We start from the raw sequence: 14,253 nt of genomic DNA on the forward strand, positions 1-14,253 counted from the left end.
AAATACTGAGGTTTATACATTTATTTGTCTGTTTCTTAATGGGGGAAAAATATGTATTTTCTAGGGCTGTGCATAGCCTGCCAGTTTCAGGGCGAACCCTGAGAGGTAATTTATACTGGGAGCAACTGGCCAAAGGTGACTGAGCAGGGATTTGAAACCTATTGTCCTCGGGTCCTTGTCCACTGTTCTCGCTCCGCCATCAGAGCCAGTGTGAATACCAGTAGTTACTGGGAGGAATCACTGGTGAGGAGGGTGCTGTCTCTCCCAGCTCCTGCATATGGGCTTTTTGTGGGGGCACCTGGTTGGAGACGGTGGGAAAGGACTCTGGACTGCATGGGCCTGATCCAGTGCCAGATTTACATACAGTCATACCTCGGGTTACAGACGCTTCAGGTTGTGTTTTTTCGGGTTACGGACCCGCCGAAACCCGGAAGTACCAGAATGGGTTATTTCTGGGTTTCGGCGGTCACGCATGCGCAGAAGCACCAAATCACGCTTTGCACATGCGCAGAAGTGCCGAATCGCAACCCACGCATGCGCAGACATGCCGCTGCGGGTTGCGAACGTGCATCCCGCACATATCACCTTCGCAACCCAAGCATCCACTGTATAAGCTAAACAAGCTATAGCTTAGGGCCCCGCTCTCTTGGGAGCCCCCCAAAAATTAAAGAAAAAAACACTGGGAGTACATTTCCAAAATATAAGATAAAAAACAAATAGAATAAAACCTACATACAGCAATGGTGTTTTGCGTTGTGTAGGCTCCTTTGATGTAAGCAATGGGCCCCGCCTGCTCGCCTGCTCCCTAAAATATCACTGGCTTGCTCATATATAGGGTGCCTACATTCTGCATGGACTGGTTGCACAACAACATGTGCAAATGGCTTTAGATACCGATTAGGTCCATCAATTACTGTATAGCATATATTCAACACAAAAAACAGCGACAATTTGTTGTTGACAAAGGACAGCTGGACATATAAAGGGCCCCATTCCCTTCAGTATCTTATAGCCTCATCCAACCTAAATCCGGACCTGGCCTTAAAGACTATTTACAAAGGTATTGTAAAATTAATGAAGGTTAGAATGATGTTTGAATGAAGTTAAGCGGTTTCTAGCTGTAATGATATAAAAGAATATGGAAAAATTGTTTTTTTTAATAGGTAAAAATTTAATGTTATAATATATTAAGATCAAAGATCAGGATAAAAGGAGGGAAAGAAATTGCTGAATTAATTAATTGAATTGGAATACAAAAAAGGGAGGTATGAGGTGGTCAGGGAAACAAGGATATGAATGTAAGATACGGAAAGGTTTATTTTTTATTTTTTTTCTGTATGTGTATTTATTTTGTATTTTTCTTGTATTTTTATTTTTGTCTTTTATTCTTGTATTTTTTGATTTTATGTAATTCCTTTTTCTGAAACTCTAATAAATATTTTATAATAATAATAATAATAATAATAAATCCGGCCCTGGCCTGATCCATGCTCATCTTATGCTTCGACTCTGCCACACTAGCTTCCCCCGTGCTCCAGAGCAGTGCCCAGCTTTTTACAAGCACAGAGTTAGGGGGTCTCCCAAAGGTCATCCAATCCAGCCCTCTGCCAACACTGGAAATTCAGCGTCCCTGATTGGTGGGCCCTCCAGCCTCTCCTTAGAACTCTCTAATCAAGGCAAAACCCGCCACCCGCCCCAATTTCTGAGGCAGTTCTCTTCCACTGATGAAAAGCAAATCCACCCCCCCCCCCGCCCTCTCAGGAAACTTCTTAATCTCTTGTTGAAATCTCTTGTTCCTGAAGAGAGTGGCTAAAGCCTGGTCGAGGCTGAATTAGAACAGAGGATAATGTGTCCCTGGGCTTCGTAAATAGGTTTTATATTCTGATATTCCAGGAAACGCAGCTATATAAAGGTATCAGTTTACCAGGATATGAGCCTCTGAGTCCCTGAGCGCTGTTGATCTCATGCAATGGAGCCCTTTTCTGAGAACGCCCACAAGGCCAATAAAACTAGGTGGCAGAACTCAGCGCTGCTTGGGCAATTGTGCATAGCTGTCAAGCGTCCCTTATTTGGAGGGACAGTCCCTTATCCCAGCACCGTGTCCCGCTGCTGTCCCTTATTGATGGATGTCCCTTAAATTTCCCGGGTTTCAAAGGAAGCAGCTCCTCTCCCTCCCTCCCTGCCGGCCAGGGAGGAGGGAGTCTCCAGCTGTGTTGCTTGGCTGCCCAACCCGGCTCCCTCCGGCCCCCTCTCACCAGCCTTGGCCCCCGGGAGCCCCTCCCTGCCGGGACTGGCGGGAGCCTCGGGCCCTTCCGCCACCATCCTCCTCGCGGCTGCTGAACTGAGCATCTCTGCCTGGGGCCTCCCCTCTGCCTGTCACCGCCGCTCCCACTAGGCCGTACTGTGGCTGTGCCGCCGAAGGACCCGGATAAGACGGGCAGCCTGGCGCAGCCTATGAATTGCTGAGGAGCCTTGAGAGGAGAGCGAGGGCAACCATAGAGAAAGCAGTTCAGAGAGAGGAGGAGGAGGTGGAGGAGGCAGGTGTTCCAAGGGCTACAAGGGAAGGACCGCAAGCACTTCTCCCATAGATTTGTAGTGGTAGACTAGCATAGATGGTCTGATCTGTGGGTTTACTTTGGGCGCTATTCCCCCCCCCTTCCTCCTGCCCCACCTGATGGAACTGAGAGCAGCAGATGGAGCACGAGAGAAAAGATACAGAACTGCAGCAGCATCTTCGTAGCTTGGACTTCGTTTTGCGCGAAAATTGGTTGCTGCTTGTAGTTCTTTAATTGCAGTGTTTCATCAGCTGGTGTCTTGAGCAGCAACCTCTGGAAACGAAGGGCTAAATACCGGCGCTGCTCTCCAAAATTATCTGGTCCCTTTTAACTTGGTATTTCAGCTGGTTGACTCAAATCCCTTATTTTGGCTGCTGGTCCCTTATTTTCAAATCTGTAAGTTGACACCTATGCAATTATGTCCCTCCTGTTCCTGGCCTCTGGCGCCGCACAGGAGAAGGAATTGTACACACAAAGCGGTGTATAACTGGAACAAGGACTGTTCCCATGACATCCCATCCCCAACTCAACCAGTCCAGCCAGCATCCTAGAGGGCAAATCCTGAAGGAACGCACGGTCTGCCGTGGAAACTTACCGCTGCTAATTTGTCGAAGCGAGCGAAGAGCTCGTTCAGAAGCTTCACCAATTCCTGGGCGCTGCAGTAGGACGATAGCTGCGTGAAACCCACGATGTCCGCAAAGAGGATGCTGTGAAACAGAAGGACCAAAGGAGATTAGGTTGGCAGGTCATGCAAATAGCTGCTGTAGCAAGAAGCTCCTGTACCAAGTTGGGCGCCAACTAGATTCCTCCAAAAATTGACTTTTTCAGACTGGTGATTCTACTATTTACGGGACTGCCTCTCCTGGTCTGCCCCACAGAGGACCTTAAGGTCCATGAATAACCATAGTTTAGAGGTCCCGGGCCCTAAGGAAGTCAGACTATCCTCTACCAGGGCCAGGGCCTTTTCAGTGATGGCTCCGACCTGGTGGAATGTTCTGTCCCATGAGACTAGGGCCCTTCCGGATTTAACCTCCTTCCACTTGGCCTGTAAGACAAAACTATTCTGCCTGGCCTTTAATTTGAATTCAGCCTGATCTCTTATTTCCCTTCTCTTCCCTCCCCCTCCCCTTTTATGAAGATCACCTGCTCTGAGACCCCACAGCTAATTCTCCCCTGGTCTCCTCACTGGTCCAAATAGGACTAACTTAGCCAGCTAGCCCTGGTGATTATCTAATGTTTATTAGATGGATTTCCCCTAAATTGATTTCTGAATTTTGAATTTTATTGTTATTCATGTTTTTCTATTGTATTTTATGCTGCTTTTACAATTAAGTGTTATAAATTTGTTGTTAGCCACCCTGAGCCCGGTTTTTGAACCGGGAAGGGTGGCGTATAAATAAAAAAATTATTATTATTATTACTGAAAGCTTTATTCAGAACTCATGTTGTCTTTGGTTATATTTTGCTTACTGGGAATCCCTTGCAGACGACCGCAATGCCTGGAGACAAGCAGTCAGGTCGTGTGTCCGTAGCAGTGACCAGAAGAAGAAAGACCACTAGGAGCAGCACTGAGAGAAAAAATGTCACGGTATGACTGCAGTAGCACAACTGGTTGCCTTCCTCTGCCCCGGCTGCAACGAAACATGTCTCTCTCACATCAGTCTCTACGGATGTCTCGCAAGACAGACAGGTGCCAACTTCTGGTCTGCCTGTATCTCAGCTTAAGGATACTATTTTACATCTCACCCAGCTTGCGTGAAGTTTCCTCAGTTCCCCTCTCCTCTTTGTCTCAACACTTCTAAATTGTGAGACTATTCATTTTATTTATGTACAGCACCAACAATATTTCAGATATTTCAATATTTCTTGAAATGTAAGCCCTGTTTTTGGAGGTGCTTTTCCTGGGGAATGCTCTGGGGACGGCAGCGAACCTATTCAGACGCAGAGCTTTAAAGTGTGGAGGTGCACCTGGAAAGCACAGCACAAAATGAAGTTTGGATTAGCCTTTAATCTCAGTTTCCCAGCTGCAAACCTTGTGCCTCCTTCGTTTGCTGAGCTCTGGGCAAAAGGCTCCCCTCTGTGTCTCCTTGAGAAGCAAAACCTGCCTCGGCACCAGGCAGGGCCTTCTCGGTAGTGGCACCTCGCATGTGGAACTCCCTGCAAAAGGAAGTCCCGCTCCTTACCTGACGTTCTCATGGCGGTACATGTACATGGTGTTAAACTGCTGCATCTCCTTCTGGCTGGCATCCTTCTTCATATCCTTGAGCATCTCGTCAGCTACGTGCCTGGGCAAAATCGACAGCATCAGGCCTTCCTGAGGTGGGGACACAAAGAAGGGGAATGTGAGAAGGCTGGGTAAGACTTATTCATCTGCAAGACCACCCTGGAATTACAGTCAATTAATATCGGGATTGCAATGACAAACCTAGACAGCATCTTAAAAAGCAGAGACATCACCTTGCCGACAAAGGCCCGTATAGTTCAAGCTATGGTTTTCCCAGTAGTGATGTATGGAAGTGAGAGCTGGACCATAAAGAAGGCTGATCACCGAAGAATGGATGCTTTTGAAGTCTGGTGCTGGAGGAGACTCTTGAGAGTCCCATGGACTGCAAGAAGATCAAACCTCTCCATTCTGAAGGAAATCAGCCCTGAGCGCTCACTGGAAGGACAGATCCTGAAGCTGAGGCTCCAATACTTTGGCCACCTCATGAGAAGAGAAGACTCCCTGGAAAAGACCCTGATGTTGGGAAAGATGGAGGGCACAAGGAGAAGGGGACGGCAGAGGACGAGATGGTGGGACAGTGTTCTTGAAGCTACCAGCATGAGTTTGACCAAACTGCGGGAGGCAGTGGAAGACAGGAGGGCCTGGCGTGCTCTGGTCCAGGGGGCCACGAAGAGTCGGACACGACTAAACAACAAAAACAATATTGGAATTTCCTCCTCCTGTGGCAAGCAAGAGAGGCAGAGCTCAGCATACGTGTGTGGAAAACCTTAGGATGAAATTTCCAGCCTTGGCCAACCTGGGGCTGTCTGGGTATTTTAGAGTCCAGCTCCTGTCAGTTCCTGCATTGTACAGCTTTGCTGGTTGGGGCTGATGAGAACTGCAGTCCTGAACGTCTAGAGGGAACTACTAGGCTGGCTCTCCATGAAGGAGTTGCTCCAGTTTCAAGATAAAGAACCAAGAGCCACACTGGTTTCCGAGCACAATTCAAAGTGTTGGTGCTGACCTTTAAAGCCCTAAACGGCCTTGGTCCAGTATATCTGAAGGAGCGTCTCCACCCCCATCGTTCTGCCCGGACACTGAGGTCCAGCTCCGAGGGCCTTCTGGCGGTTCCCTCACTGCGAGAGGCCAAGTTACAGGGAACCAGGCAGAGGGCCTTCTCGGTAGTGGCACCCACCCTGTGGAACGCCCTCCCATCAGATGGCAAAGAGAACAACAACTACAGTGGTGCCTCGGGTCACACACGCTTCAGGTTACATACGCTTCAGGTTACAGACTCCGCTAACCCAGAAATAGTGCTTCAGGTTAAGAACTTTGCTTCAGGATGAGAACAGAAATCATGCTCCGGTGGTGTGGCAGCAGCAGGAGGCTAAAGTGGTGCTTCAGGTTAAGAACAGTTTCAGGTTAAGAACAGACCTCCGGAACGAATTAAGTACTTAACCCGAGGTACTACTGTACCAGACTTTTGGAAGACATCTGAAGGCAGCCCTGTTTAGGGAGGCTTTTAATGTTTGATGTATTATAGTATTTTAATATTCTTTTGGAAGCCGCCCAGAGTGGCTGGGGAAGCCCAGCCAGATGGGCGGGGTATAAATAATAAATTATTGTTGTTGTTGTTGTTGTTATTATTATTATTATTATTATTATTATTGGTGCGGCAGGAGAGGGTGGCAAGTGCAGCAGGAAGATTCAAGGGCAATCAAAGAAACATTTAAACATTTCAGTGTAGTATAATATAGTAACATCAACTCCCCCGTGCAGGAATCCCATGCAGACGACCGCCTGGAAACATGTAGTCAGGTCATGCATTCACAGCAGTGACCAGTGGAAAAGTGACCGCTGGGAGTAGCACAGAAGGCAGAAATGTCATGGCGCACCTGCGTCAGAACAACCAGTCGCCTTGCTCTGCCCCGGCTGCAACAAAACATGTCTCTCCCACATCGGTCTCTACAGCCACAGCAGGCGCTGCAATCTTCCAACAGTTTGGCTTCACCCACAAAGGCGCCCTCCTCCCTTTGTCTCCCAAGACAGACAGATGCCAACAACAGTATCAAAAAAATGATATATTTTTTTAATTTGGAGAATGTGTCGCTGCCTTGTTTTGTACCTTCCAGATGCCCCACAAACGTATTATAAAGCAGTTGTGTTCTGTGTTATAAATCAAGCACTGCTAGGAGTTGTTTCATTTTGTTTTCTGATGTGTTTCTAATCAATAAAACATCTGCTGTGGCGCAAACCATTGTTTATTCTGAAAGTGTGGCACCGAGAAAAATGTTTGAGGACCATTGCTTTAGTACCTGGAGGGCAGCCTGAGCTGGAACGCCCAATCACCACCCTGCCCAGATGTATTCTATTTCTGTTTAAATTACAGCAACCTTTCCTCGATTTCCACCTGTGCCTATAATTCAGCATGCACACATTTTATATGCAAACCTGTCCTTCTTTTGATCTTTTTCTTGCTGGTCCCTAAGTGGCCACTTCAGGGCACCTGCTACCATCCAAAGGCCTCAATGTGCTAGTGCAGACCCCAGACAGTGTTTACAACATTTCCTTTGGAAATGAGACATTATTACTGCCACTCTCCTCTTCCCCTCCTCCGTGCGAAATCTCCTTCCTATTCTTGTGTTCGTAGACGCCACCTGTACCACCCCAGCAGAATGCAACCGCCGCATTTCGGAGCGTCACGGCGCACTGTCAGGCTCTGGCATTAATGTGCCGGCGGCTTCCCTCTGGTGGGACTTACAGCACAAAGAACGATGATCAGTGGCGTAGCGTGGGTTGTCAGCACCCGGGGCAAGGCAAGTAATTTGCGCCCCCTAACCCGTGGGTTTGCGCCCCCTAACCCCCAGGTGTTGCGCCTGGTGCGGCCAGCCCCCCCTGCACCCCCCACGCTACGCCACTGACGATGATGGTTCCATGAACACACCATCGCCTTCTTACAGGAGCAATTCCTTAGACATGCTGGCCAAACGCAGCGGAGACCAAGGCTGTACCTTGAGCATAACGAATCATACAAACACAGCGAGCTGCCATAGGGCCCACACAGACTTGCCCATGAAATCCACAATTTTACTCAATTAATTTGTCCCATAGCAGTCCATTCCCAAGTGGTTTATATCTGGAGGCGATTTTAACCCAAGTTTTCGCATCCATTCTCCCCAGTTGCTGTTTTGAGCAACCATGCTTCTCTAGAAGTTCCACATTTTAAAAAAAACTCCACTTTTTAAAAACAACAACAACAGAAAACAGTGGTGTCCATGGAAAGCTATTAGCTTTTAAAGCAGAGGGGAGAGTTTCAGATTTTCCAGGCATAAGAAAACTCTGGATTTAGCACGGAGAAAGTTTGGGACAGCAGCTGTTTCCGGTGGACATTGCATGAACAACCACAGACCCTCCATGTGCCCCTATTTTCCGGGGACAGTCCTGGATTTACAGAAAATGTCCCGGATTCTGATCTGACCCTGGAATGTCCTGCTTTTCCTTAGGACGTCCCTAAGGTGTGTGTGGTTTGGGAGCTGCACGCTCAGGGAAAAAGCAATGCTGTCCAGGGTTGTAAAGACTGCAGAGAGAATAATTGGGTGCACTCTTCCCACCTTGGATCAAATCTATGCTTCCAGGTGCCATTAGAAAGCTGCAGAGATAGCGCAGGATAGTGCGCACCCCGGAAGTGATCTCTTTCAGCTTCTGCCTTCTGGAAGAAGTTACAGGGTTATAAAGACTAGGACTAGCCGCCCGAGAAACAGTTTCTATCCAAATGTGATTTTGGTTTTAAATGCAGTGTAAGGTAGTCTCTATGGGAGTATATTGTATTTAATTATGGGGTATCCGTTTTTAGGGGGCTAGCCAGGCTGGGATAGCAGGGATAGCAGGCTTGTTGGTTTTTGAATGTCTGATGGAGATTTTTTCAATTTCGTTATTCTGTATGGGACAGTGACAATAAAGACTATCATATTGTATACGGGTGGCGCTGTGGGTTAAACCACAGAGCCTAGGACTTGCCGACCAGAAGGTCGGCGGTTTGAATCCCACAATGAGGTGAGCTCCCGTTGCTCGGTCCCTGCTCCTGCCAACCTAGCAGTTCGAAAGCACGTCAAAGTGCAGGTAGATAAATAGGTACCGTTCTGGCAGGAAGGTAAACGGCATTTCCATGCGCTGCTCTGGTTCACCAGAAGCGGCTTAGTCATGCTGGCCACATGACCCGGAAGCTGTACGCCGGCTCCCTCGGCCAATAAAGAGAGATGAGCGCCACAACCCCAGAGTCGTCCGCGACTGGACCTAATGGTCAGGTGTCCCTTTACCTTTTTATTGTATAGTATCGTATCGTATTTTCATCGGAGAAATGTTGGAGGGTACAGAGTTATGCAACCTGCTGAGCCAAGGAGATTAATAACTATACAACCTTGAGAAGACACCTGAAGACAGCTCTGTCTAGGGAAGGTTTTTTTATGTTTCATGTTTTACTATGTCTTTATATATGTTGGAAGCCACCCAGAGGGGCCAGGGCAACCAAGTCACATTGGCAGGGTCTAGCGGTGGAAGAAGATTGGAAAAAATTTAAAGACTATCTACAGAAATACTGTAAAATTAATGAATGTTAAAGGGATGTTGGATTGAAAACAAGTGGTGTTGGTAAAAAGATTAATAAGAATATGTAAATATGGATTGATAATGGTGGAAAATATATATGTATTATAGGTTAAGATGCTGAGTAAGGATGAATGATAGAGGGTAAGTATTTGCTGAACTAAATATCTGAACTGGAATACAAAAAGGGAGGTGTGAGGAGGTCAAGAAATTAGTGAATGAAATATAAGATATTGTCAGGGTTACTTCCAGATCCTAGCTCACAGAGGATCACGCTAGCCAGCGATCGTTAAATAAAAGTCTTTATTGAGTTACAGTCTCCATTCTCGAGCTGCTGCGTGCAACCCTACGTCTTATGCTTAGATCGGCGAAGCTCCGTCTGAGTCTCCGCCCCTTGCGCACCAACTTAATATCCTAGCCCTGCTCCACCTTTTCCGCCTGACAGTTCTCCTCTGGGTCCCTCTGCCCCCCTGGGTCTCTTCCTTCCGGGATTCTTCTGACGCTGACCCCCCTGACTCTCCTGTCTCCTTGCGCCGGGCTTTAGGACCTGGCTCCCTTTCCGGGCTGCCTACTGCGCCACCTTCCTGTGCATTTGAACTTGGCGCGCGCGCCCAACCTTCCACTTTCCGTCTAACCGTCACTTCGCTCCCCGATGAAGGTGTGGCCACTCCTGACTCATGCCCTCCCTCCTGTTGCGAGCTGCCAGCGCTTGCTCCCTGGCGCTCTTCCTCTTTCCTACTCTCTGGCGGTGACGTTGGTCCCGATCTCCAACTGCTCCCCTCTGAGTCCCCTCTGGCTCTTTCTTCCTGGGGTGTTCCCCTAGTCTCCCCCCTTGCCCTGGCCACTGGTGCTCCTTTTTGTGAATCTTCTGATTCACTGGAAAGGCTCGGAGATCTCGGGTCGTCGTCATCACTCATCCTTTCTTCTTCCTCCTCCCCCTCGCTCTCTGTTTCCTCCCTTGCCCTCGCCTCTGCTCCTGAACCCCTGACATCCATCCCCCCCTCGAAGCCCCCTCTTCCCCCCTCCCCTCCTTCCGGTGCGGGAACTGGGTGCTGCAGTGTCAAAGGGACGAATGTCGGGTACAGTTCGCTTCCCGTGGCGGGCCTCCATCCGAAGTCTTCCGGTTCTTCCTCCCTGCTCTCGTCGACGACGGTCACCTCTGCTTCCATCTCTGTGCCGCCGTGCTCGAGACCCTGGTCGTCCCCGAAAACGTCCATGTCCGTCTCTCCCTCGCTTCCTTCTGGAGGCGTTGCTCGTCCTGGACCCTCCAGCCACTTCCTGCGCCACTGCTCCTCCGGTCGATCATCCCACCAATACGAGGGTTCTGAAGCAGATCCCGAGGGCGACCCCTCCGGGGAACGGGCGTCTCGTGTCGGTTCCTCATCCGAGTCGAACCCCCGGAACGTGCTGGCTGAAAGCGTGGGCGTGAAAAGCCAGTCGTCGAAAAAGTCCGCTGGCATTGGCCTATGGGGGAAGAGGGCATGAAACTCTTCCTTGAGCAGAGGTTCATCTAAAGCGTAGCCCGGCACCCAGCTGTTGGCACTGGCCGGGGTGCCCTCCTTAGCGAGAAGGTATTCTACCCCCTCTTCCCCCCATCTGGAGTCCAAAATCTCCGTGACTTTGTTGAGGCGCACCTCCTGTGCCACTCCCCGTTGCCTGGTTCCCTCTCGGAGCGGACTCGGCGCCGTTCCGGGTTCCTGAAACCTGTGCGGTGCCTTGTAGGGAGTGAGCACCGATCTGTGGAACACTGGATGCATTCTGGAACCCTCCGGAAGCGCCAGCCTGAAGGCCACCGGGTTGACCTGCTCTTCGACTTGGTAGGGCCCCAGTTGCTTATGCCCTAGTTTCTTCTTGGCCAACGACCTGGCCGGCACTGCGTGGGCTGCTAACCAGACCCAGTCTCCCACATGGATCTCTTCGCCAACCCTTCTGTGTTTGTCTGCCTGCACCTTGTATGCGTGTTTGGCCAGCTCCAGGTGCCGCCGCAGCTGATCGTGGACCTCCTGCAACTCCGACGCGAACGCATCTGCTGTCTGCGGCTCCCCCTCCACCAGTCTTTCCAGTCCCGGGAAGGTTCTGGGGTGCCTCCCGTTGTTGGCGAAGAACGGCGTGACCCCCGTGGACACGTGCTTCGTGTTGTTGTAGGTGAACTCGGCGAGCGGCAGGTAATCCACCCACGTCGCAGGCTGTTGATTCGCATAGCATCTCAGGTACTGCTGCATGATGGCACTGACCCGCTCCGCTTGCCCGTTGGTCTGCGGGTGTCTCGCCGACGCCAGGTTGATCTTGACGTTTAGGAAGCCCATCAGCTTCTGCCAGAAATTCGAGATGAACTGCCGCCCGCGGTCGGACAGAATAGACCGTGGCAGACCGTGAACCTTGAACACGTGGTCTATGAACAGTTTGGCGGTTTGTTCCGCCGTGGCCACCTTCGCACACGGGATGAAATGTGCCATCTTGGAGAACAAGTCCACCACCACCAGCACGGCCGTCTTGCCCCTCGAGCTGGGCAGATCCGTGACGAAGTCCAGGGCGACTCTCTCCCATGGCTCGACCGGAGTTTGCAGCGGTTCCAACAGTCCGGCCGGCGGTCTGTGCACTGGTTTGGCCCTCTGACAGGTGTCGCACCTCGCCACATAGTCCGCGACCTCCCCTCTCATTCCGGGCCACCAGAAATCCCTGGCGACTAATTCCACCGTCTTCTCCTTGCCAAAGTGCCCGGCAGTGGGCGCGTCGTGCAGCTGATGCAGTACCTTGGCGCGAAGTTCGTCTCCCGGCACGTAGATGGCCCCTTTGCGGATGAGCAATCCATCTCTCAGCTGGAACCCGTCGGTCGCTGCCGTGCCCCTTTGCATCTCTGCCATCTTTGCTTGCGCGAAGGAGTCATTCTGCAACGCTCGTCGCACCGCCTCCAGGTCCACTGTCGCCGCAGCGCACGCCCACACTGTTGGTGCGAAGATGTGCATGGCGGCCGCTGGCGTGGCGTCCTCCAGATACTGTGGCTTACGGGAGAGCGCGTCCGCCATGATGTTGGTGTCCCCCGGGACATACTCTATCCGGAAGTCGAAGTTCGCAAAGAACTCAGCCCAACGTATCTGCCTCTGGTTCAGGAACTGTGCCGTGCGCCAGTGCTCCAGATTCTTGTGGTCCGTGCAGACCTGCACCGTGTGCTTGGCTCCAATCAGGAAGTGCCTCCATGCTTTGAACGCTGCATGAATAGCCAGCAACTCCCTGTCCCAGATGGTGTAGTTCTGTTCGGACTTGCTGAGCTTCCTGGAGTAAAACGCTCCAGGCCTCCAAACCCCCTGCGGGTCCTTCTGCAGCAGGACTGCTCCGACGGCCCTGTCCGAGGCGTCTGTTTCAACTCTCATCGGCCTGCTGGGGTCGACATGAAGCAGCTGTTCCTCCGACGCGAAAAGACGCTTGAGTGCCTGAAAAGACTGCTCCGCCTGCGCTGTCCAGATGAACTTCTTTTTCTTGGAACTGAGCGTGTCCGTGATGGCCGCTGTCTGCATAGCGAAGCCTTTGATGAACTTGCGATAGAAGTTCGCGAAGCCGACAAACCGTTGGACCTCCTTCCGGTTGCGTGGGCTTTTCCAATCCAACACCGCTCGAACCTTGGCGCTGTCCATGGCGAGCCCCTTGTCAGACAACCTGTATCCCAGGAAATCCACCTCCGTCACGTCGAATTGGCACTTCTCCAGCTTGGCGTAAAGCCTATGTTGCTGGAGCCTGCTCAGCACTTCCCTGACGTGTCTGTCATGCTCCTGCTGCGATTCCGAAAAGATCAGGATGTCATCCAAGAAACAGACGCACATCTTGTAGAGGAGCCCCGCCAACACGTGATGCATGAAAGCTTGAAAAACGTGGGAGCCATTTTGCAATCCAAAAGGCATAACTCTATATTCGTAGGTGCCCAGGGGCGTGAACATGGCTGTCTTCCACTCATCTCCCTCCCGCATGCGAATGAGGTTGTACGCCCCTCGCAGGTCCAACTTGGTGAACACGCTGCCCTTGCGTACTTTTGCGAGGAGGTCGTCGATTCGGGGCATGGGGAAGTCCGATGGCTTGGTGACACTGTTCAAAATGCGGTAGTCCACTACGAGTCTTTTTTGGGGCGTGTCTCGCTTCTTCACAAAGAATACAGGACTGCCCCCCGCTGCCTGGGACTCTCGGATGAAACCGCGCTTCAAATTATGATCTATGAACTCTTTGAGTTCCTGCAGTTCGTCTTCAGACATGGAATACAGCTTCCCTTTGGGCAGCGCCGCCCCCGGCAGCAGGTCAATTTTGCAGTCATATGGTCTGTGGGGGGGTAGCTTGTCTGCCTCCTTCTCGCAGAAAACCTCCAAAAATTCTGCGTACTTGTGGGGAATCGCTTGCAGCGTGCCTAGCAACATCTGTGACTCCTCTTGCTCCCCTTCCTGCTGGGGCATGATGCAGTGTTCAGCACAAAAGGAAGAGCCGAAGGTCAGCTGCCTCTGGTACCAAGCCAGCGCCGGGCTGTGCTTGTCCAGCCAACTCATGCCCAATACAATAGGCGTGTCCGACAGTTGAGTGACGTTGAAGCTGATGATTTCCCTGTGATTTCCAAGCCGCAGCACCATAGGTGGCGTCTGCTTCACCACTTGCCCCCCTAACAGCTCCCTGCCATCCACCGTGACAACCTGCAGGGGCAGCGTGGCAGGCAGCAACTGTATAGCGTGCCGGTCGACAAAGTCCTGCCCTATGAAGTCTGCATTGCTTCCCGAGTCGACGGTGATTGGCACGTCCATGGTGATTCCATTGGGTAGCTGGAGCGATGCGGTGAGCCTCACTACTGGCTTGGGCGGGAGGGGGTCCATGGGCGGTAAACTCTCTGGGGACTGCTTCACTGACACGTCTGGCTGGGCC

The 14,253-nt window shown here is 51.1% G+C and overlaps 1 protein-coding gene across 1 annotated transcript in view; it reads right to left on the reverse strand.

The window, feature by feature from the left end:
- ADCY3 (adenylate cyclase 3) overlaps positions 1-14,253 on the reverse strand; it is a 103,236-nt gene that overhangs the window by 35,024 nt on the left and 53,959 nt on the right. The window contains exons 4-5 of the mRNA XM_082217339.1: positions 4,739-4,869; positions 3,151-3,262 (exon numbers count right to left, since the gene is read on the reverse strand). Coding sequence (XP_082073465.1) covers positions 3,151-3,262; positions 4,739-4,869 — 243 coding nt within the window. The remainder of the gene's footprint in view (positions 1-3,150; positions 3,263-4,738; positions 4,870-14,253) is intronic.

Source organism: Podarcis vaucheri (assembly GCF_965113315.1).
Source record: "Podarcis vaucheri genome assembly, chromosome: 3".
NCBI lineage: Eukaryota > Metazoa > Chordata > Lepidosauria > Squamata > Lacertidae > Podarcis > Podarcis vaucheri.